The sequence below is a fragment of the Pagrus pagrus genome (assembly GCF_965226575.1).
Source record: "Pagrus pagrus genome assembly, chromosome: 10".
In the NCBI taxonomy this organism is placed as follows: Eukaryota; Metazoa; Chordata; class Actinopteri; order Spariformes; family Sparidae; genus Pagrus; species Pagrus pagrus.
Genome location: NC_140194.1, coordinates 13469075 through 13492793, shown reverse-complemented (window position 1 = coordinate 13492793; position 23719 = coordinate 13469075). Strand labels below are relative to the sequence as shown.

Sequence of the window (23719 nt, the reverse complement as noted above, 5' to 3'; positions counted from 1 at the left end):
TCATATAGACAAACAGCACAATTAAAAAAACATCCGTATTAGCTTCACATTACAGCAAAGAAAAGGATTACGAGTATGTACAAAGCACCAAGCCTAAAGCTGTTTTGAACATGTGATGCAGCTTAAGTTGAAAAAAAGTCTTGTGACTGAGATTGTAATGAATTACTGCAGGAGCAGAGAGCAGAGGTGGTGAGGCAATTTACAGGTGTAGGTTGTGTGATATACAATATATAACTTAATATCTGTTGCACATTTCAACACACTTCAGTGGGTTTGCAGGTTGACCCTCTCAGACAGAAGGTCAAGACAGTTCAACTGGTTGTCCACAAGAGAGAGCTGTTGTTGAGAGAGAGACACAGAGACACACAGAGAGAGAGAGAGAGAGACAGAGAGACAGAGAGAGAGAGAGAGAGAGAGAGAGAGCTAGGACCACCACCGGTTTCTAGTTACTTTGCAGATTACATGCTGTTGCACATTTTTAAATTAACTAGAACAAAAACTTAGAATATGTACAGTAGGATCAGACGACTCATATAAACTGATGCAGAGCACAGTTACTTGTGTGTTGCTGTGATGCTATGAATGTGTAAAAACTGAGAGAGAAATGTATTGGATGTTATATGAAAGGAATAGTTTATTAGTCTTTAAACTGGAAGTCAGTACTGCAGGCATTATCCCTGCAGCCAGTGGCTCCACTGGCTTCCATCCATTTGTCCTTAAAAGGACAGGAGGTGGGTGAAAGTCAGTTTGGAGTCAGATTTCTCGCTGGATCACAACAACCACACGTTCCGAGAACATTTAGGGCTCATAAATGACACAAAGGTACGGATGAAATACTTCATAATTTGTGTTTTCTTGTTATACAGCTATAAGGCATAACCATTTACAGACATGATTTTAATTCTCACAAATTCTTCAGTTGTTTTAGAGCTCAGCTCTTCAGCTCACTAAATATTTCTGGTCCAGTTAAGGTTGTTTTTTAAGTTTGCCGTAAGGCATTTGTGAGTTCAGGTTAATTAGCTGCCAAGTCAGAAAATTACGACTCCAGCTGTTTCCCCCCCAACAACAACAACAGTGGACGAGCAAGCCTGAGCCTCCCCATCCAATTTCTACATAGTTTCACATATTCTGGAGAAATATTTGTTCCTTTTTTCAATTATTGGAATAATATGGCTGACAAAAAATGGGGTTCCCCTGTCAGTAGATAGAAATGATTTTTATTACTGAGGAGGGCTGAGACAGTGCATGTAGCTTGTATTAAATAACACTGGGGAGAGTGCACATACATGTTAAACATGACACTGGGTAGATCTAGTTTTATGGTGCGGTACAGTATGTACCTCATGTAACATGTGCCCACCAAGGCACATCTATATATATATGTACACATTACCATAGCATACTTTACCAAAGCGACATCCGGATATTTGTTTGGGTTTCACGCCTATCTTTGGTAAAAATGAGTCATGTGTTGCTATCCTGTACATGAATGACTTATAGTACTCATCCATGCATCTGTCTACCAAGTTAGCAGGTTTGCATGCCTGCGAGCATCAACTGTTGCCTCAGACATTCATGCACATACAGTACATTCCACATATTCACATATGTTTCAATGTTTTATTTATGTTTCTTGACTTACTTTGTGTTCAGTGTTAAGCACCAAATACCAAAGCAAGCTCAGAGCATTTGAAACCTACTTGGCAATAAATCTGATTCTGACTCTTCAGTCGTCATATCCTCCAGTGCATGTCATTTTTTAGCCTGGCTGCACATTTCTTCAAAGTCCATTAATGTATATCAGCTCTAAGTGAATGCATTTGGATAGATCTTCATATCATGCTGCAGGAACGTAGACACAGTTCCACCCCTGCTGAACTCAACAAGATAAACAATGATGCAGCCCCGCCCGTCCGACAGTGTGGCATGAAGTCTAACATGCAAAGACGTAAAGTCAGTAAAAGATGATTTGACAGCTTCAGAATGAGAGATCATAGTGCAACCTTAAAAGGAGGGGACAGATAGAAATATCTTTAACTGGGCCCAGTGTGTGACCCTGACCCGGGGAGCCTACTGGTGGCTACTGGTTTGTCGATTGTACTGTAAATTGTTGTAGCAAAAATTTCCTTCGGGATTCGTAAAGTCCTCTCTTATCTTATCCAATGTTGAATATAAAATCTGTAATAAGAAAAAGAAAAAAAGATGCATTTAAGTCCTGACATAGTCGTGATCAGGTGTGCACCTGAAGCGATGTGGCATCTGGACAAATGAACAACATTTCTGAATAGCTCCTGCATGGTGTTGATTATAAATATCCTGAAAATGAAGCGAAAGGGACAAAATGAAAAGTGTGTATGATTTTTGCATTTCCATACTCGCCAAACGTCCTCACAGGAACAAGAAAAATGAGATCTCTCAAAATCAAAGCATTTTCCAAAACACTTATCTAAACAGCTTTGACAGATTTATAGTTTGTGTTCAAAGATTTTGCCTGTTAAAGCTGTTTAAAACACATTTTTAATGCCATTCTCAGAAAGAACAGAGTTATTAAGGTACAAGCATTTACAACCATAAAACATCTAATATTGCATGAGTAAATAATGTAACTTTTGCAGCTTGGTCCTTGAGGTAAGTAATATAAATGAAATAAAATAAAAGTCATAATAAGATTAGTTATAGTCATTAAGGGACAGAACTACACTGACCAAGCTACAGCAGAAAAAGATATTTAAAGAAAGAAGTGTAATTTACTGTCAGAAGGTCAACCTCCTGCTCTGCCCTGACCGAGGACCATGTCAAGTGCCCGCGGATAGTTTTGTGATCAGCCGGACAACACTGCCACCTGCGCTGTATCCTCCCTCAATATTGTCAAACTTTTGTGCTTATGGCCCGAAATGTGATATTTACGTATAGAAAACCTCTTCCATGTGAAGAACATACGTTCAGCTCGTCGTCCAAACGGTAAATCTCGCCTTAACTGCCGCGCCCTAGATCGTGTCTCACCGTGTGCGGTTCACACAGGGAAGTAGTTCCGGTTAGTGAGGGGGATAAAAGCTGTGGCCTGCAGCCTGACCAGCGGCGCCCTCGTCCCTGCAAAGTTTACCCAGTAGGTGAGTAACTGCGAGTAGATTCAGCTGTATGACAGAAAGGAGAGGACATTCTGTACTGTTTCTAATAATGTTTCAGTTATCATGTTTTTAAAACGTCTTTTCAATCACCAGACTAACTTTTTCTTTTGAAGATCTTTGCAGACTTTCACTTATTGATGTAACATTCACAGTTTTGTGAACGAAATTGTGCATAGATCTTATTTACATAGGCTAACATCTATTTTAGATTCTCAAATGTCCTGTATTTAAAAAATGTCACTTTGATCTGGACTATCAGGAGAGTGCACTATTTTTATTTTTGTGTTATTTTGTGTGCTTGTTTTGCACTTACAGTTCCTTTATGCACACTGTACTAAGGAGCAGTAAAGTCACATAAAGTTCTCTCACTTTGATTTATTTGTTAATTGTGTATATTTAATTTATTTACCTGTACTCATACTCATGCTAGTGCTGCTTCCTCCTTGGAATAACGATAGAAAAGTATTATTCCAATCAATATTATCAATATTACATAATGATTCGTTTTTAGAAGTTGTTACATGAATTACTTTGTAGAAAGATACAGCCCTTTTTTTCTCATTTTTGGGACATTTTTTTCTAATACATTTCTACAGTCCATAAATACTCTCAGCTGACCATGTTATTTTGGGTAAGGGCTGTGGGCAGCACACAAACACACACACATACACACACACACACACCATGTTTCCATGCACTGGCTGACAATACACATCCGCCATGCATGTTGCAAACCTCTATTGCCGCACTCCGGGCAGCACTAATAATGTTTTTAATCTATTTATCGTGGTGTACCGGAGTTATTCTTTGTGTGTGTGAGGTACCTTCAGCCTCTGTGAGGAGTAACCAGCTCCTCTTCTTCAGCTGCACATAAACTCCCGCTGGAATGTGGGAGAGTGCAGTCAGGCAGGCACATACTGTCGTTGTTGCTTTATGCACCGGCTGTTCGGTCAGCTAGCACAGTCACTCTCCACTGGTGGAGGTCACACCTTATTATAAGTGTGTACCCTTCCATTAATAGAATCTTTCTGTAGTTTCTGATTCATTTTTCATACTCTGACTACTAACGTGGTCATGTTTATGTGATCATTTGTTACCGTAATGCAGCTTCTATGACAAGTTCTCGCGTCAGGAGCCTCTGTGTCACCGTTTGGACCACAACTCTAAATATTCTACAGATATAGTTTTCTGTCTGTGGCCCATGAAAGAAATTATCTCGCAAATATCCAATAATGATAACAGAGTTGTCAGGTACTAATGATCATTGCACTTGTTACCTTCTCGTCTCCACAGGATTGTTCCTAGAAACACGGATCCAGTCATGTCGAAGTCAAAGGAAACAGGCTCTGCCGTCCTCCACACCCAGCAGCTGCATGCTGCCATGGCCGATACTTTCATCGAGCACATGTGTCTGCTGGACATTGACTCTGAACCTGCCGTGTCTCGCAACACTGGCATTGTCTGCACAATTGGTCAGCCTCATGAATACAAACCCTGTTGAAACATGTCATGTTATATATTTTATCTCATTGTTGAAAACATCCATATGACCTCCTAAAGTTCATATTTAGCTCTGTGGTTTTCTGTAAAATCCCATCATCCACCTGTCTCAATGCAGGACCTGTCTCCAGATCTGTGGACATGGCCAAGGAAATGATCAAGTCTGGGATGAACGTTGCAAGAATGAACTTCTCCCATGGAACACATGAAGTGAGTCAGAAACATTCAGCAAATACAACAAATAACTGTCAGCATCTCCAAAACTTCTCTTTAACTTTCCGGCCATTTTGCATTACACGATTCCCAAACGGTGACATCACAGCAGGTGATTTACAAGTGGCTGTCGAATTGGAAAAAAACCTGCCGTGACCTCACTGATTTAAGTTTGCGCAGAAGTGCAGCATGTACCCAGACAGATCAGCACAGCCGTACTTTCTTTACCCACTACAAGTGACTCAGTGAGGATTTACCCTTTACAGCTGCAGCCGTCAGTGTGACATTACTCTTGTGGCCCGGTTACTGTCTGCGGCTGTAATGTGATCTACGAGCTTGTACTTACCCCCTCAGTGGCGGGTCTGAGTTGTAGCTTGTGATCTGGCGAGCGAACTGAGTCACAGCCAACTCTTTGGCCCACCTTATACTCGTGACCTCTCGCCTTTAAAAGTCATGCCTCTTTACCTTTTTCACTGTCACCTGAGCGGATGAGAGGTCGTTTCCATCATCAGCTTTAACATGACCACCCAGTTGATATTTGGATGTTTAAAGGTTAACAGCAGGGGGTTTTTTTTCAATGTAACTTAACTCTAAGAGTGGCTCTTGAGGTATCGGCTCAGCACCGCTAAATAAAAACATGATCAAATTGATTATCATATATCCAGAACACAAAGTGGAGATTTGATTTTGTTTGGAGACGGGCAAAATAGATTTGACTTTTGTGTCATTGCCGTGTCAGTTGCCAGTCCGGCTATAAATAGGAGTTCTCTGAGAGTCAGCCTGGCAGCAACAGTGTGAGTAGAAGGCATGTAGTGAAACCAGCGTTCATTATCGACTGAGGACAGAAGACAGTGTACAGATTAGACTTTGAATCTGCAATTCTGAGCCAGACAGAAGTACTTGGTTTCATTAAAGTTGTCAAACACCCAATTGCTCAAATATTTTGGAAACTATTCTTATAAGACCTGACAGTGTGTGAACAAGCTGAACAATGTCACATGCTAAAAATGACTTGCAGCTGTTAGACGAGATTTACTGTAACCAGTACGGTGCTGTCCGTGTGACCGCATGTCCAAGTTTGTCCTCCTTATGTTGTTCTTTGTTTATTTTACGTTTCGTCAATCTTTCCCTGCCAAAATAAAAAAAAGGTATTATGACGTAGTATCAGAGGTGGGAAGTAATGCAGTACAAATGCTTTATGACTGTACTTAAGTTGATGTTTCAGGTATCTGTACTGCACTTGAGTATTTATTTTTCTTTTCACTTTTACTCTGTACATTTCAACACAAATATCTGTACTTTCTGCTCCTTACATTTTCAAAACAGGCTCGTTACTGTAGTTTCAATGCCTTTGAAGGGAATTATCGATTATTTTTATTTTGCGTCATTGCACGTCGCCAATCTCAAGACTGATGTCAGTGCGTGTCAAGCACGGCAGACGTAGCGAGGCGAAGTGATGTAAAAGACGTCACAAGACAGAACGAGACAGAGAGGGAGACGTGTAATAAGTTAGTTAGTAATTAGTAATAAAGAACTAGTGTAACTTTTTAAGCTATGGTAGATTTATTTAGGTTTTCAATGTGACAATATTCGTTTAACACCCATACAGTACCATGCCGAGACCATCAAGAATGTCCGTGAGGCAACTGAGAGCTTCAAGGCAGGATCTTTAGAGTACAGACCAGTGGCCATCGCTCTGGACACCAAGGGACCAGAAATCAGGACCGGACTTATCAAGGGCGTGAGTCACCATGTCTTGATTTATTGCACAAATAATTGTAAGAAGGTTTTAAGCAGAGAATGAACAAGCTCTGTCTCCCTGGTCTTGTTTAGAGTGGCACTGCTGAGGTTGAGCTCAAGAAGGGTGAAACCATCAAGCTCACACTCGACGACCAGTACATAGAGAAATGTGATGACAAAGTTCTGTGGCTCGACTACAAGAACATCACCAAGGTCGTGCAGAAAGGAAGCCACATCTACGTTGATGATGGTCTGATTTCCCTCATGGTTAAAGAAATCGGTAAGTGCTCAAAAACAATCACCTGTGAGGCTCGTCCTTAATGAAGATTTCCTTTATCTTTCTTGTGGAAGTAAATGATCTTCTCTTTCTGCGTGTCTCAAGGCAATGACTTCCTGATGTGTACCATTGAGAATGGCGGTATGCTGGGCAGCAAGAAGGGCGTGAACCTGCCTGGAGCTGCTGTCGACCTGCCCGCTCTCTCTGAGAAGGACCTTAGCGACCTGAAGTTCGGCGTGGAGCAGGGTGTTGACATGGTCTTCGCCTCCTTCATCCGCAAGGCTGCTGACGTTCATGCTGTCAGGAAAGCGCTGGGCGAGAAGGGCAAGGACATCAGGATCATCAGCAAGCTGGAGAACCACGAGGGTGTGCGCAGGTGAGTGGATTCCTCACATGAATCTGCACAGATCTGAATCTTTGGGGAATTTCTGAAACTGATTTTCTTTCTTTTGCCTGATAGATTCGATGAGATCCTGGAGGCTAGTGACGGCATCATGGTTGCCCGTGGAGACCTGGGCATTGAAATCCCAACAGAGAAGGTCTTCCTCGCCCAGAAGATGATGACCGGCAGGTGCAACAGGATCGGAAAGCCCATCATCTGCGCCACACAGGTCTGTTACCTGTTTTGTGAAAAAAATATTTAAAAAAAAGAAATGTGTATCAGAGAGTTATGTCGTTGTCTCTCCTCAGATGCTGGAGAGCATGACCAAGAAACCCCGCCCTACTCGCGCTGAGGCCAGTGATGTCGCCAACGCCGTGCTGGACGGCAACGACTGCATCATGCTGAGCGGTGAGACCGCCAAGGGAGACTACCCCCTGGAGGCTGTGCGCACACAGCACATGGTAAGAGCACCTCGGACTGATCCCACTGATTAAGTGTCATATCGTGTTCAGTGTGAGTGTGCATCTTTCATAACAATAGCAAAAACTTTTTAAATTGTTTTCAATGACCAAAGTTACCAAACTCACTTGATCTAGCAAGGCACTGATGCTCTCTTATTATCTGCTCGGGCTTTATATACATAGCTTCACTGTTTTATGGGAGCCTGAAGCTGTTGTCCTGCTCTTGTTATTGTCATGTTAGTATCACTTTGTCATGCGTTGACCATGAAAAACATACAATAATCCATGTTTTAGCGTGATTCTAGCCACAAAGTGGTAATTTCATGTCATCTTCTGATCAATCACGTAATTGGGGCCCAACCGATATATCAGTCGGCCGATATTACTGCCTGTTATTGGCTTATCGCAGATAAATCGGCATCAGCATGTATATTTTCCGACATGTACTGAAAAAGATGCTTGGGTTATTTTCTAATTATTAAAGGAGACCTATTATGTTTTCTCATTTTTTCCCTTCGTCAGTAGTGGCACCTTTATTGCATAGCTTTGTGACATCATACTACATCACCATTTTAGGGATCAAAAAATGTTAGTATGTCGGTCAATAAGTTTTTATTCCCTAATATCGGCATCAGCTCAAAAAATCGAGTATCAGTCAGGCTCTACCTGTACTGGTGCATCCCCAGGATCATGAATAATAAGCAACCAACACATTACTAAAATGATGGAAATTAACTTGAAGATGATGTTTGCTTTGTGGTCTAAGATATATTTTGTGCTTTTACATCATGTGCACATCGTTGGTATCAGCTTGAGTTTTACTAACAGCTTGTTTGGCATTTGTTCGACTTGCTTTGTGTATCCCTGCCTCCTCCACCCCTCCCCTCCCTCCGTCCATCTGCTACCAAACATCTCTTCTTGTCTTCTTGCATTGTGCTTTAACTGTGTGATCATATTACTCAAATAGCATGTGTCTGAGGATCTGCCGTGCACAGCAACAGTCCCTGGACATCATGGCCGCCGCTGTTGTTTAGCTTCATGTCTCAGTGTACTTTCAGGTATGAAGCCCTCGGCACTGACGTTAACTGCCCCTTTTGTTTTGTCCTTTAAAATACAAACTAACTCCTGCAGTTAAAGCTGGCCGTGTGACTGCAGCCTGACACGACTCTCATCCGTCTGTTTTTGTTCTCGCACGTTCAGATCGCCCGTGAGGCCGAGGCAGCCATGTTCCACAGGCAGATGTTCGAGGAGCTTCGCCGCACCTCTCATCTGACCCGTGACCCCACAGAGTCCGTCTCTATTGGTGCCGTTGAGGCTTCCTTCAAGTGCTGCGCCAGCGCCATCATCGTGCTCACCAAGACTGGCAGGTGAGACTTAAAGTCCTTCCTGTAAGACTCCTCTGCACTGCTCTTAGTCATAATGTCCTCCACGTCGCCCACTGTGAGCGAAGAAACTGGTGTATTATAATATCTCTCCTTCCCTCCGCCTCCACTCCCTCCCCCACGTGAGCCCTCGGCTCATATGAAGTGTGCCAACTTTCACGGCACACAATCTGTGCTCCACTCGTGACCTTTTGAGATCCGAACCCTGACATTTTATGAGTTAATTTTAACTCCCTGTTCATTCCTCAACACATGATACAGAGGACGTTCTACTGTCAGCTGGATGGATTTCCTGAAGATAATGGCATAATTAAAGCAGCTGTATTAACATTATGTCACGACTCTGCTGTTCCCCTAAACTCTGTGGAATAATCTTTTTCGGTTCACTTACGGCTCCCGCACAGCAGCAAAAACACTCATCAAACCCACTGTACGCTACCTGCTCAGCACCAAACAGCAAACAGACACGTAGCAACTAGCTGGTGAACATAGCAGAGCATTTAGCGGCAAGAGCCCTCAGGAGTTGGTAGAGACCAAAAACGGAGCTATAAGAGAGTGAATTTTGGACTGATGTTGCTCCTTAACTGTTTCCTGACGAGTTCACCACATAAACATGAAAGATGAAGTTGTGAATTACAGTTTGTTTCCAGATAATCAGATATTACAGGTCTAGGTTTGGGCTCAAGTTTCCCTAATTGCCATTGAAATTGAAATATTATGCATCTTTCTAATAATTTGTTTCTGTTACCTGCAGGTCTGCTCACATGCTGTCAAGGTACAGGCCCCGTGCCCCCATCATTGCCGTGACCCGCTGTGGCCAGACCGCCCGCCAGTCCCACCTGTACCGCGGTGTCTACCCCGTGTTGTACACCAAGGCCGCCAACGACGTCTGGGCTGAGGATGTTGACCTGCGTGTGAACTTTGCCCTGGAATATGGTGCGTGTTTGTGTTTTGTTTAACTTATTCTCAAACAGGATAAAAGTAAAATTAGTGTTGCCTGCAGTCACAAGGCTGTATTTTACTTAATTCTTTATTTTCCATTAACACGTCTCTTGTTTCTTTCCATAGGCAAGCACCGCAAATTCTTCAAGTCTGGTGATGTGGCCATTGTTGTTACCGGTTGGCGCCCCGGTGCCGGTTACACCAACACTATGAGAGTTGTGCTGGTTCCTTGAACTTCATTAAAGGACATTAGTAACCACCCCCCCTCCCCTCTCCTGTAACCTGGCCCCCCTCCGCCCGTGTCGGACCTTTCTTTTCCAAAAACAACCCAAAAACCAGGCCAACTCCTTCAAAGGACTTTCGATGGTGTCACAGTAACACTTTTCATCCATATCTGTAATTTATTGTCTAAATCCTGTTGCCAGAGACTGAACTCAAAACCTTTTAGTGGAAACTCTCCTGTCATGTGTGTGCAGACTCGGTTTGCATGGTGAATAGAGTGCAAGTACACGTTATGTTGGTTCTTTAATTTCCCAGGGATAAACATGAAAATGTACTGTTATTTTCTTCTCCAGTTGGTACAAAATGTGACTGTAAAGTCATTGGCATGACTGGTTTCCATTAAAAAGAAATCTGGGGTCAACTGTGTTTGTCTTCTTCTTGTTGTCACACTAAACTGAGAGTCATATTTTGAAAACATTGTTTTTTTCATGCTAAGGAGGTAGATACTGTAGATGCAACAAAGCTCCAGGGCTGATTCAAACCGCAGACGTGGCGTTTAAAAGTGACGGGGACTAAATCTACCATTTCCAAAAGTGGTGGGGACATGTCCTAGTGTCCTTAGCGTAAATGTCACCTATGATGCCAACCTCAGCCAAAATGAATGAGCAAAAGAAGTTGGTGAAGATGCAGTTTAGGTTATTTCTTAACAAGTTTCTAATTTTCCTAGAGAGTTCATGTAGCACTCAAGTCTGCTCAAATCAAAGGACACGTACATGTGTCGATAAAAATCATATGAATGAATACAGACAGAATACAACCATCGTGATGTGAACCAATCCATTCATTTTTTAAAGTTTTGTACTTAGGTAAAAGCAGCAATACTTCAAAGGAAAAAATGACATGAGACTATTATATAATACTGTTATCGTCATAAAACGAGCTCACCTAGTTGTTTCTGCTTCAGATCGACCTGCCAGCTTCATCCAAGCCTTGCAGGAACACTGAATTAAATATCTATGTCTACATACTAATCCAACAGCCATCACTCCATGAACACGGCACATAATTTTCTTTGTACTGACGAGTCGAATATTTGGCAGATTATAATCTGGGCTATTTTGATGTTGGCACCAAACAACATCAGGCAGTTCTCAATTCATAATCCGGCTTAAAGCCTGAAACTTTACCAGCGTTTTATCAGATTCTGCTCCTTCTGCTCTTGAAGAGAAATCAACAGCTCGGACGAGCATCATTGACCATATGTTATTTTATTGCATTGAATTCAGTAGCTAAAATAAAATATGCCTAACATACATAGGTGATGGATTCTTCAGATAAAAGGCAGCGAAATGAGATATAAATATATAAATACATGAATGACTGACACCTCCTCTCCTCCTGCACACACACTTAAGTTGAATGCACTCAAAGTAACCTCGCTCTCAAGCCGAGCTGACGCCTCTGGCAGGTGGTGTAGTGGTGCAGGGTCGGAGGAGAATAGTAATGAGAGATTGATCGAGCCCATTGGCAGTGACTGGCTAGTGACTGATAGTATCTCTATTCCCTCGGAGGGGGGGCGGGTGGGTCACAGCACACCTCAGGTTCAGTAACCAGGCAGCTAAAGCCACTGGACAGGATTCTCAGATGGTCTGACCTGCTGACCGGCTCGCTGCTCACAGTTCCTCGCCGGCCGCAGGTCCACAGAGAGAGAGAGAGAAGTATCATCTAAACACATGAACTTATTAACAAGTAGAAGGATTTTTAAAAAAGCAGTCAGTGATACACATCTTATTGATTCAGCATAGCATCACAAAGCAGCAATCGTTCAACAACAGATGCCAAATTTTACAATCAGATGATGTAAAATGAAGGAGGTAAATATGCAGCAATATGACCCATCAGGGTTCCTTATTAACCGTGCGTCCAGGTAACTGCTTTTAGCCCTTTGACTGGTGCAAGAAACATTCAGATCAGTCTTAGTGCATTGCTGGTTTCAGGATGTTTGATTATCCACAGTTGCTTTTTTATTCCATTTAATTCCCTTGTTTTAATCTGCTCTAACTAAAAACTCAAGTGCTTCGATTCACAGTACCTTTTTTAAAAAAAACACAGATTATTGCATACTGTTCTGATGGCACACAAACCATGGCTCAGGTGTATGTTCTGTACCAGAGTCAGACTGAAATGTGTTGGCATCAGGTTGTGCGCTTCGCCATGCGCCCGAGCAGGAAACGTGTGCGTTGTTTCTGAAACTGATTACACTTTCCGGAAAAACCAACATCTCCCTCAAGTTCTGCACGTTCCAAAAATTAATCCCACTCCTCCAACTCAGACGGACAAACATTACATTACATTCATTACTTCAGTTTTTTTTTTTTTAAATGTGATCTGATTTGTGTGACCCATTCGGGCGTGCAATATTGCTGAAACGCTATCTTGGAAGACATGGCGTCATCAAACCATTCGGTCAGGTGATCTCTGAAACGAGCAAAGTGCACAGTCTGTCTCTCCTCTAATCTCTTCAGGGGTAACCTTGCATTCACACGACACACTCAAGTGGGGGGGGGAGGATTTACCGAAAAGGGACGATGGTTTTTGGTTTCAATCATAACTCGTGGACGAATCTCAAACTAAACGGGTGTCGCTAAAAAGTTACATAAAACTGCCTGGACAATGGGGTTCAAACAAATACTGATAACAAATCACAGAGTGTGGTTATAATACAATACATAGAACGATTGATATTTTTATGAGGTGCTATATATACCCATCAATAGGTTTTGGATTTTATTACTATATTCAAAGATGCAACATCCTGTAGAAAAAATATCCATCATTGTCCATTTTTATCCACAATCCATTCATTGATTAAAAATGAAACCACTGATCTCCAATCTGATTAGAGTAACACACCCTCCTACTTTAAAATTTGATAGTGGTTTACACGATGCCAACAAGGAGATGATCTCTCGTTTGTTCAGGCGTTGAAGGAGGGTGTGTCTGAACCTCACAAGTTGGATGGAAGTTTGGACTGTTTGTGTTCGGTCTCTAACATCTTAGCAGGTGATCTAGCGTGGGGAGAGCGGACACCTACAGACTGGTTCTGAGGTTCGGGCCCTGAATGTGTTCGATTGACAGGGGTGGCTTGACCCAGGATCGGGCTGTAGGGTTTACTGACAGCCATGGGGGAGGAGAAGGGGCTTGATGCCCCCGCTGCCCCCTCTGAGGAGCCGCTCATGGCCAAAGGCCGTTCACGGTGTATAGAGCTGTGCGAGCCTGAGATAGTCTTTATTTCCTGGGTAAAGAGATCCAGCGAGGACTCGGCCCTCTCTTTGAGGGTACATGTCACCCTGGTGGGGCACGAAGTCTGGGGGATTAGAGGGCTGTGGGAGCCCACGGTGCAGGGGAGCTCACTGTGGTAAACTGTTCTTCCCCTCACAGGGCTCTGTTTGCTGGGACTGTGAACTGGAGGCGTGTAGCAGGGCGAGTCCTCGGCGGAGCCATATTGGGCCAGAGAGGCCAGGGCCGAGTGCTCGGGGAGGACCTGGGGGAGGAAAACAGAGTGGAGACCTGCAAGACTGTGCTGCGCCAGGGAGGCTGCGGCCCCAGCTCCGACTGCAGATCCCGGCTGAGTACATCCACTGGACGACTGGGTGCTGGTGATGAAGGGAAAATGTGGGAGGTTCAGACCACCGATTGTCCTGCTTCCTCTGTCATGACTGAACCCCATCTGCTGCTGCATAGTGGCGTGAGAGGTTTGCTGCAGCTGGCTTAGTATGGGGCCGACTGAGCTGGAGATCAGAGGGCTTATGGCGGAGGCGGAGGGGGCTGGGAATCTCCCTACTAGCCTCCCTGGCACCCCCTGCTGGAGTAAACCTATCGGGTGTGGTGGGGTGGTCATAGCACCGTGGAAGGGCTGAGAGTGGAGCTGAGCGGAGCAGGTGTAGGACACAGTGGCCTGGCTGATGGGGAAGACTGAGGCCATGCTGGAGGGTGGAAGATGGTGCGGGGGCTGGTGTGAGGGCAGTGGCCCCAGAGGCTGCAGGCTGCTGGTGAAGATGGGCTGGGACATCATGGTGGGTGACACGGACCCAGCGGAGAGGTGGTGTGTCCTGAGGGACGTCAGGGTGGGAGTCTCAACCCCAGATCTGAATTCGGTGGCGCTGGCAGGAGAACCGGGCCCTGAACCACAGCTGCCCGACATCGTCGCTCCAACGTGGACTTTCTTTGGATGGCTTGAGGTGATGGGCTCCTTCAGGGAGCCTGGTACCAGAGGGTGGTGGAAGAGGATCGGAGGCAGCTGGGATTGGTGGGCTAAGGCCAGAGCCAGTGGGGTGGTGGCAGCAGCAGCCTGGAGCGGGGCCTGAACCAACGGGGCCCAGATGACCGGGGTGGGTGATGGGGGAGCAGGGGGAGGGTTTAGGCTGGTCTGGATCAGATGCGTGCACTGGGCCATGTCGCGGTCATGTTGCACTATTCTTTGGATGATTTCGCTCTCTTGGAAGTTCAGAGTGCCAGAACTTTGGTGATGCTGGACTTTATGCTGAAGAACAGAGTTCCTCTTCCCTGTTGAGAAAACACAGATAAGGCCATGCTTTCTTTTTTGTTCTCATTAATGAACACATAGTACATATTATCAGGACAAGTTCTCAACAGCGTACACTAAAATTAAACTAAATTAAATCTTAAGTCTTATTTAATTTGGTTCATATTTCATGGTCAGTAAAACCTGAAGAAGATCCAAAATATGATCATTATTGATGAGTTAATGATAGTTAGAGAATACTACTGACCGAATTTACTTTATTCTTCAGATTGAATCCATTGTTTAATGCGAGTGTTGTGATTTGTGATATTTCCTTTTTGTGTATTGAAACAATCATCCAAATGTTCCCTCATACAACCTCGACTGTATGAACGGCTTCGTTGGATCCTGTGTAGGCCTGTCATGATAATAACATCATTCATATCCTATCAGCTTATTGATACACGTACATTACCTTGATCATTTCTGCGGACTAAATAAACAAACTGACCTTAAAGGACAACACAATTTCTGTTTTACTTTGTTTATATTTGGTGGACCCTGCCACCTTTCTAGCTTCAAACAGTGTTCTGGACCTTTTTTGCTCTGAGAACAGTTTGTTTATTCAGTTATGGAAAAATAACTATTCCCGTTTGTATTATAACCTCAATAATATTGTAAATATTAAGATTCTGAGTTTGAATTTCTTCTCTAAAACTACTCAGTGCCCCTTTAATATTTTGTTTCACATCACAGTTTCAATGTCTGAATATTTAGAAAAAAAAGCTTGTGCATTTGCATTGTTAAGCTTTCATTATCAGAGGCACATAATGGTCTTTATAATGACAATAATAGTTTTTATCGCTATCACTTCTGAGACAACAAATTGTCCGACTAAACGTAGTTATCGTGACAGGCTAATCCTAATCCTGTGTTTGAATGTGCAGCCCACATATCGCACATCCTGTCAGCCAATGCCACCGCCAACACGGCTGTGTAGAACCAGCAGCACATAAAAAATAAATATCCTGCTACCACAAAAGCAATCATATTTGAAGAATAGAAGCAGACAAAATGAAATATCAGCATGAAAATAACTTTCACAATAAAACTGATAGAGAGGATTTAGGACTCACCAATGCGGTCCAGGCGGTCGAGAGCCACAGTCTCAAAGGCCCTCCTCATCATCGGATACTCCTCCAGCACCTCGTTGAAGTTGTCCACCGACAGAGAGTAAAGCCGACAGTAGTTATCTGCCCGCACGCTGGCTGTCCTCCTGCCTCGTGTCAGCAGGCAGATCTCTGCAAGAGGAGGGGAGAAAAGAAAAAAGATTATTTAAACCGTTCTTTAAAACATGTCCTGCAGAATGCAACTCAGCATTTTCACATCAAGCATTTAAAAAAGGTATTTTCATATCATATTAATCGTTACATGATGACGTTCCACTTTTCTTACACAAGTCGTGCGATACATCACAACCACATTTCTGTCTTTTTAGATCCATTCATAAAAGGAAAAGGCAAAAAATAGTTTTATTCATGTGAGATGATAAAATATGAAAAGACCGATGCCTCTGAACCCCACAGATGGAGCACTTAATGCAATTTCTGCAGCTTACAGTTTGTCCTGACCTCGTGCGTCGTGCCAGATCAGAAAGATAAAATAATGCGCCATTTAAAAAAAAAAGTAGACATATTTTTCAGGACAGACATATTGAGGATATACAAACCCACACACACACACACACACACACACACACACACACACACACACACACACAAACACACAGACTCATACACACACACACCCCTCTCTCTTCCTGTCCTGTTTATCAATTTAATCTATTTATTACACATGACAACATGGGATTTGTGACATATTTATTTTGCCATGTGCTGGATTTCGACACACATTTTCTGTCCACGTTTATCATTCTTAAATCTGTTTGTTCTTCTTGGAGCAGCTGTAAGCCACAATATATAAAGCATTTTGTGATTAACATATCATTCTTGTTTAAAAAATGTATGCTGGATTATGGCTGAGCATTCAAATATGGTTCGAAATAATCTCGGGTTGCCAGCTTACACCGCTTTCATCTGAAAATGCAAGTTAAGTAAATTAAATATCGACATTTCCTGGTTTACATTTGATGATCACATTCACAGCTGGACAGTGACATGGCTGAGACAACGTAACAAAGGGTACAACAAATGGTAAGTTTTGGATTTCAGCTTTAAATATGGTGCTAACAAAAGGGAAAACCCCCACAGATGGAATCAAAGATCACAAAGCTTTGCTCCTCTTAGTCCCGAGCCCTTTTAAGGAGATGATGTGGACAATTTTTCCCAGCTGTAATAGTCAGGGAAGTTAATCTGCTGAGTGCCGGAGAAAAAAATAAATCAAAACAAATCATACTATCCCTGCTCCTTCACATACATTCAAACTGACTCGCTGCCAGCTACAGAATATATTAGCATGCGGTCCACACAGCAGGCTGCGTGCAGACGTTACCTCCAAAATAAGAGCCGTCGGACAGCTTGGTGTCTTTGCTGCTCTTGGTCAGGACGCTGACGACGCCGTGCTGGATGAAGTACATCTTCTTGCCGATGGTTCCCTCTCGGATGATGTAGTCGCCCGGCTGGAAGACCTCGAAGCGCAGCTTGGTCAACATGGAGGTGACAAAGTTTGGATCTGCGTTGGCGAACAGAGGCATGGAGGCCACCAGCTTACGACAGTTAAAGTTGATGATCTCCTGCAGGAGGCAGAAAAAAGTGTTTTAGATTTAAGGCAACACATGTCGGTGTGTACATTTCCAATCATTATAAAAGCAGGGCGGTTAGCGGTGGCTTAGTGCTCTGTTAATGAGGCTCTCTGTCCTCATACAGTCTCCAGTCATTACTAATCAGATTACACGACTATTAACATTATCGCGCAAAGTAAGAGAGCCCTATTAGATTAGACAAATAATTAACTGTAAACCATTTAGAACACTTGATTAATTCACATATTTGATGCTCAGAACCGTAAAACAATTGAAAAAATAAATTAAATTTAAAATATTTTCTGTGAGACGTTAATCCCCTACTCACCTACTGTATAAACATTTAATAAATGGGTTATAACACACAATAATGTTCTTGTAAGCAGATATAAGGGCATTTTGAAGTGGTTAATAATGCACATCCTAAATTCTCCGATGAAAAATAGTTTTTTCTATTATTACAATTGTGTTTTACTATATCATTACTTATTATCTGTATATACAGCAGCCAAAGGGGTCCTAATTGTTGACAAATGCATAAATAAACACTTATAGTTGCTGACAACAATATAATAGTTTGTGATAAAAATGATAAGAGGAGGAATTAAAGTGTATTTTTTAGCCAACATTATGATGACTCAGAAGTATTGTTGAGGTCAATGACTTCTGACCTCTCGCAGCGGCTCGTTCAGCTCCTCCAAGATGCTCTCCTCGTCGAACATCTTGCCCTGATAACGGTGCTCGTAGTAGTCGTGGATCCTCTGGCGCATGTCGGCGGGGAGCTTGTGGAAGGACATGTACTGCTCCACCTGCTTATACTGTAACGACAGACACACGTCCACTTAGCAAAATGATAAATTCAATAAAAGTGTCAAGTGAGCGGCCGCAACAGAAATAACTGTAACTGCAGTGTAAGTGCAAAGACAAAATGCAAAGTCATGTCAGAATGAATATATTAAACTGATTGATGTGTTGGCTCAGAGGTGGACTATAATGTGCCTCATTATGTTAACAGTCAACTGTCAGGCCATCTGTGAAACCTGCCCACAGAGCGATGCTGTGCCTCTGTCCCATCTGACAGATACAGTTGTGCTCTGCAGGCTGCAGCTAATAACATTAACTAGTGTGTCCTTCAGCCGTGTACTCTGCCAGCAAAGCACATATGAACCGTCCGTGTACCAAATCTCTGTGTATGTTACTCGCTGTAAGTCACCTCTCTGAGTTAAAAACAGACACAAGAGTAGCTCAAAAAGCTCGATGTCTTCTATCTGTGGGCCATTTTCTTACTTAAGATTGTTGCCAGGCGGTTATTATGTATTTATTTTATGTTTTTATCCTAAATGTATGTGTTTATGTAGCATGAAGGAACTACAACCTTAATTTCAAGTCACCCTTGGTTGTATAATGACAAATAAATTACCTTAACAAGTCTTCACATCATTACTGGATGAAATACTTTCCCACTTATTATCATCATGACCACTTTAACTGCATTTCAGTGTATTCAACACCTTTACTGAAAAGTAAAAGTAAGATACAAGCAAAAGTCATGCATTTAAAATCTTGTCATTATTTCATCATTGCTTATTATTATGCCTTCGCTGTATGCCTGCAGCTGAGTAACTGTGCTGCTGTGCTGCTGGCCAGGACTCTTAAAAAGAGATTTTTGATCTCGATGAGACTTTTTCCTGGATAAATAAACCTATAAAACTAAATAAACCCAAAACTACATAGTGTCCCTTTAACATTACGAGATCTTGATTTTAACACATCTGGCATGTATTTAGGTGTCTGGTATCTATGAGGGAATACGAGCTGATGCAGATCAAAACAAAAATCTGGATCTAGAGAATTTAAATATGTTTAATTTGATATTGGATTTGGCCTGATTGAATTATAAGGGACTGTCGGGCCTTGGCAGAGGTATGTACTCCACCGAGTGTCATTCTACTGTAGTTATGTATTCTTTTTCTTTTATTCATTTACTATTTTACTTTACTCCTCATCTTATTCGTTTTAATTTAAATTTACTCTTTATCTACTTATCTGTGATCCTTGTATGCTTATATATTTGAAATATTCATACACACTTCAATCACCACTGTAGAAGTATTATTATGTTCACACACACTCTTCTTGTTTGTCATATCAAAATGGGATGTACCTGTAATTTTACATTTCTTTTTAAGATTGCAAAAAAAGGTATTTTGTTACATTTCACCACTGATTTCAGCTCTCGCAGGCTGAAAGAAAATGGAATCTTTTTTTGGGACAAAAATCAGCCATGCAGAGCCAAACACCCACCTTTTCTTGGTACTGCCTCCTGGAGGAGTCCAGAGACTGAATGAGTGCAGTTGCATGACCCACAAACATGGCGAAGCAGGTAGCGCCTACGATCATGCTGAGGATGGTGAGCCAAACGTCAGCCATGCCGATGGGGGGGTACAGGCCGTACCCGATGCACAGCATGTGACTCATGGCTTTGAACAGGGCGTAGGAGTACTGCTGACCCCAGGTGTCGTTCTGCGAGGCACAAAGAGTAGGAAAGAGAAAGTTTATCAACATCCACATAGCTGGTGCACATCTGTGTGAGCCCATTCAGACTTTTCTGTCATTTTTGTTTATAAAATGTATAAAATGATTTATCGGTTATTAAAATAGTTGCCACTGAAATTTATGTTTATCAATCAATCAAATAAAATTCCTGTTTCTGCAAATGGAGTCTGATGGCTTTGGTGAGAGTCATTTGGCAGCTGTTTCTGGTTAAACTAAAAACGATCTCTGTAGGATCCTTTCTATAACGTTGTCAGACACTTACAATAACAATCTGAGCCTGTCACTTTAAGTGGATGTACTTTGAAGGGGAAACACAGGAAATTAGGTTACAATTTGAAAATTACTGAAGTTGCCCTTTTAGTATTATTTATTGAACGTTTAACATTCAAAACCTCAGCTAAGCTGCTTCATCAGGACTGTTTTGATCTGATTTGACTGACAGTGACCAAACATCCACCAAACTGTCATCAGATCGAATGTTACTAAAGTCTGATTGGTGCACAGAAATAGATGACATCACCTTTGTCAAACCGATGAAAAAAGCCCTGACAGAAAATCTCTCATGTGAAATAATATCGTGTTCATGCAGGACTCATAGTGAGAAAGTAATGTTGGGTGGCCTTCAGGAGCAACACATTAGGATGCTGTCTGACTCATAAATAATCCACTTACCACCATCTTGTTTCTGGTGACCCAGCAGTCAGGAGGGAAGTCCTGCAGCATGGGAACCAGGAACTGCAGACAGCCATCCCAGTGGCACAGCAGCAGCATCATACCAATCAGGTTCATGATGCGCACCATGGCACTGGCCAGATCATAGGTCATATGGAAAACCTGCGACGCAGATTATCAGCATTAATGGAACTGAAACAAACAAACACACATCTCTTTGTAAATAAATCCATACAATTTCAATTTGCTCTCATGCAATCAGAGGATTTGAAATATACAGCAGGCCCCGTGCGGTCCAACGGACGCAGGGGTCCTATACCAGACAGCATTGTTCTTAATCTTCTACAGACCAGCGGAGGCTGTTTCAGTGTTGCGTAACCATCTGCAAGCAACATTAATGGCCTGTGGGGAGAGCAGCCTCTGTTGGAATTATAGAAATAAGATAATGCAGGAAAGTATCTGTTAAGTAAGTTGATTGTGTGTGAGTCTCAGAGGGGAACCAGCAAATTAACTCTACAGCTTTAAGATTATGGACTTTTGTTTTTTACAATAAGCAGCATCGTGTATTTTCCCTGAAAGAAACGTGGTAATCAGACAACGTTCAAGGTTTCAAGTTTTCTACTGATGCAATGCACATCTCACTATGTTCATCATACTTTCATAATTAATAAATCTGTTTGTTCTATAAAATGTCAGAAAACTGTGAATAATTCCTCCCACATGTTCTGAAGGAGGGTGGCGTACTTGTTTTGTCCAGTCAGCAGTTCAAAACTGAAAGCTGTTCAATTTACTGTCACTGTAAAGCTGGAAGCAGAGAAATTCTGGGATATTTTCCTAAAAATGACTAAAGCAACTCTTAGACTTGTTGCCGATTCATTTTCTGTCGAGTAATTGACAAATAGTCAGCTGACTGTTGAGGCTCTATAGAGCGCTGCAGGATTAAGTCCTGAAACACAGAAATGAGTTAACATTTTTGCACTTCCGGTTCCCTCGTCTCAAAGTCATATGAGTTTTATGAATTACTTTCTGGTTAGATGGCTGATTGGAAGGTCGGTGATTCAATTCCTGCAGTCTGCGAGTCAAAGCGTCCTTGGGCAAGGCACCGAGCCCCAAATTACTCCAAAAGGCAGAGCTGGCTCGTATTGTAAAGAGCTTTGAGTGATCAGTGAGACGAGCAAAGCAGAATATAGAAGCAACTCATTTACCTTTCTAAGACAAGTATGAAAAATGTATTATGTTTTGTTCTACAACAAAAAATCGGTCGGTACACATCCCACTCCTGAATTTTAAAGCTTTTTTCTTGTCTTAAAAAAGGCAGCTGTGTAGTGGCTGAGGGACACTACAGAGGTTGTCGGGGACATTAAACGTCAACACGCCAAACACGGAAACTCATCTGCTCTGCTTTTATAACTCTTTTGAAATCCCCTGAAAAGTACATCATAAATGCTAGGACGATCAAAACTCAACATTTGAGACTAAATACTTTGATATTAATTTTGAGAAACACTGTAGGGATGATTACTTTCACAAAATATTAACACAATGAGGTTTTTTAAAGAATAATCTTAAGTAATGTGGATATAATGACTAAGTGGGTTAGGGCAAGTATTGGAGCAAGTAGACCAGGAACAAGTTCCCACAATTACATCACTTTACTGTAATGCAGCCGTTAAAAACCAGGAAAAAACAACACTTATGTCATATCATGATATAACAATATCCAAAATCTAAGACGATATATAGTCTTATATCATGATATGACATCGATATATTGCCCAGCCCTGATTTACACTTCAAAAACCAATAAAGTGATGTTCATCTTCTTTAGATTACTTGCTGATCAAAACGTGTAAGTGTCTTATGCTTGTATTTCTCACAGAGGTTATTTCCTGCAATAATCCAATTCATAAAATCCAGAACCGGAGCGATGCTAACTTCCAGGTTAGCCTACAAAAATAGGTCATCCCTACAGCACTCTGGTAGCTAGTGTGAAGCCCCTGCAGGATCTACCTCTTCCCATTGGTGGATGTAGCGGATGAGTCTGGAGAGGCGCAGCAGCCGCAGCAGACTGAGGATCTTGGTGAAGCGGACGATCCTCAGGGCTCGCGCCGTCTTGTAAAAGTCCGAGTTGATGCGTGTCTCTACGATGAGAAAGATGTAGTCCACGGGTATGGAGGAGATGAAATCCACCACAAACCAGCTCTTCAGGTACTTGATCTTGATCTGCTGCGGGTCCAGGATGATCTCTGTGTTGTCCTCCTTGACAATGCCCGTGCGGAAGTTGAGGACCAGGTCCATGAGGAAGAAGGTGTCCGAGACCACGTTGAAGACGATCCAGGGCGGCGTGTGCTCGTCCTTGAAGAAGGTGATGCCCACGGGGATGATGATGAGGTTTCCCACCATCAGCAGCAGCATAGTCAGATCCCAGTAGAACCTGAAACACAGATAACTCATATTGTTGGTAACAGCAGCCAAGAGTCATTTAAATCCTTTAGGTCTTTGGATAAACCATCGCAAACTTCTCTCAGACTATCAGAGAATAACTGAGCTGAGCATTTTATGTCAGGATGCAAAAGTGAGGTTTTTATTTCACACCGGAGAGCGATGAGATGACAGAAGATAAGGGGAGAGAAATGGGGAACAACATGCAACAAAGATCCCCAGATGGACCCGAACTAGAAACGCAAAAGTGACCAGAGCACCCAATCAGCAACTATTGTGATGCAACCCCGACTCACAAAAACTGGGACGCTGCATAAAACTTAAATGAAATGTTCCAAAAAGGTGCATTTTGAGCATTTTCATCAGCTTCTCTAACATGTGGACTTGATGCTCTTCTTCATCATATTTGATCGTAAATATCTTTGAGTTTTGGTCTAAAACAAGTCATTTGAATACAGTATGTTACGTTGGGATCTAGGGAATTATAAAAGGTATTTTTCACCAGTTTGGTACACT

At 42.4% G+C, this 23719-nt stretch overlaps 2 protein-coding genes across 4 annotated transcripts in view; one reads left to right on the top strand and one right to left on the bottom strand.

The window, feature by feature from the left end:
• The first annotated feature begins 2975 nt into the window (after positions 1–2975).
• pkmb (pyruvate kinase M1/2b) lies at positions 2976–10668 on the top strand. Of its 2 annotated transcripts, none has more exons than XM_084364104.1 (11): positions 2976–3110; positions 4422–4600; positions 4747–4838; positions 6451–6582; positions 6675–6861; positions 6964–7234; positions 7319–7469; positions 7549–7701; positions 8902–9068; positions 9838–10019; positions 10152–10668. In XM_084364104.1, exons 2-11 carry the CDS (start codon positions 4450–4452, stop codon positions 10256–10258), a joined length of 1593 nt encoding a protein of 530 aa, XP_084220230.1. In that variant the 5' UTR covers positions 2976–3110; positions 4422–4449; the 3' UTR covers positions 10259–10668. The 2 variants fall into 2 exon arrangements, with proteins under 2 accessions (XP_084220230.1, XP_084220231.1); XM_084364105.1 differs by having other exon boundaries at positions 3001–3106.
• Positions 10669–11505: 837 nt separating this feature from the next.
• The window catches only part of LOC311264346 (potassium/sodium hyperpolarization-activated cyclic nucleotide-gated channel 3-like), a 27441-nt gene continuing 15227 nt past the window's right edge, over positions 11506–23719 (bottom strand). For both annotated transcript variants that reach the window (XM_084365150.1, XM_084365151.1), the window contains exons 2-8: positions 22772–23195; positions 20762–20923; positions 19838–20056; positions 18205–18351; positions 17284–17524; positions 15909–16073; positions 11506–14813 (exon numbers count right to left, since the gene is read on the bottom strand). In XM_084365150.1, coding sequence (XP_084221276.1) covers positions 13255–14813; positions 15909–16073; positions 17284–17524; positions 18205–18351; positions 19838–20056; positions 20762–20923; positions 22772–23176 — 2898 coding nt within the window. In that variant the 5' untranslated portion in view covers positions 23177–23195 and the 3' untranslated portion in view covers positions 11506–13254. The remainder of the gene's footprint in view (positions 14814–15908; positions 16074–17283; positions 17525–18204; positions 18352–19837; positions 20057–20761; positions 20924–22771; positions 23196–23719) is intronic.

Excerpts from the sequence above, each read along its gene's own strand:
- pkmb (XM_084364104.1), top strand. The coding sequence starts at position 4,450 with ATGTCGAAGTCAAAGGAAACAGGCTCTGCCGTCCTCCACACCCAGCAG. Across the intron at positions 7,235-7,318 it reads AACCACGAGGGTGTGCGCAG|ATTCGATGAGATCCTGGAGG; the intron begins GTGAGTGGATTC and ends TTTGCCTGATAG. Across the intron at positions 9,069-9,837 it reads GTGCTCACCAAGACTGGCAG|GTCTGCTCACATGCTGTCAA; the intron begins GTGAGACTTAAA and ends TGTTACCTGCAG.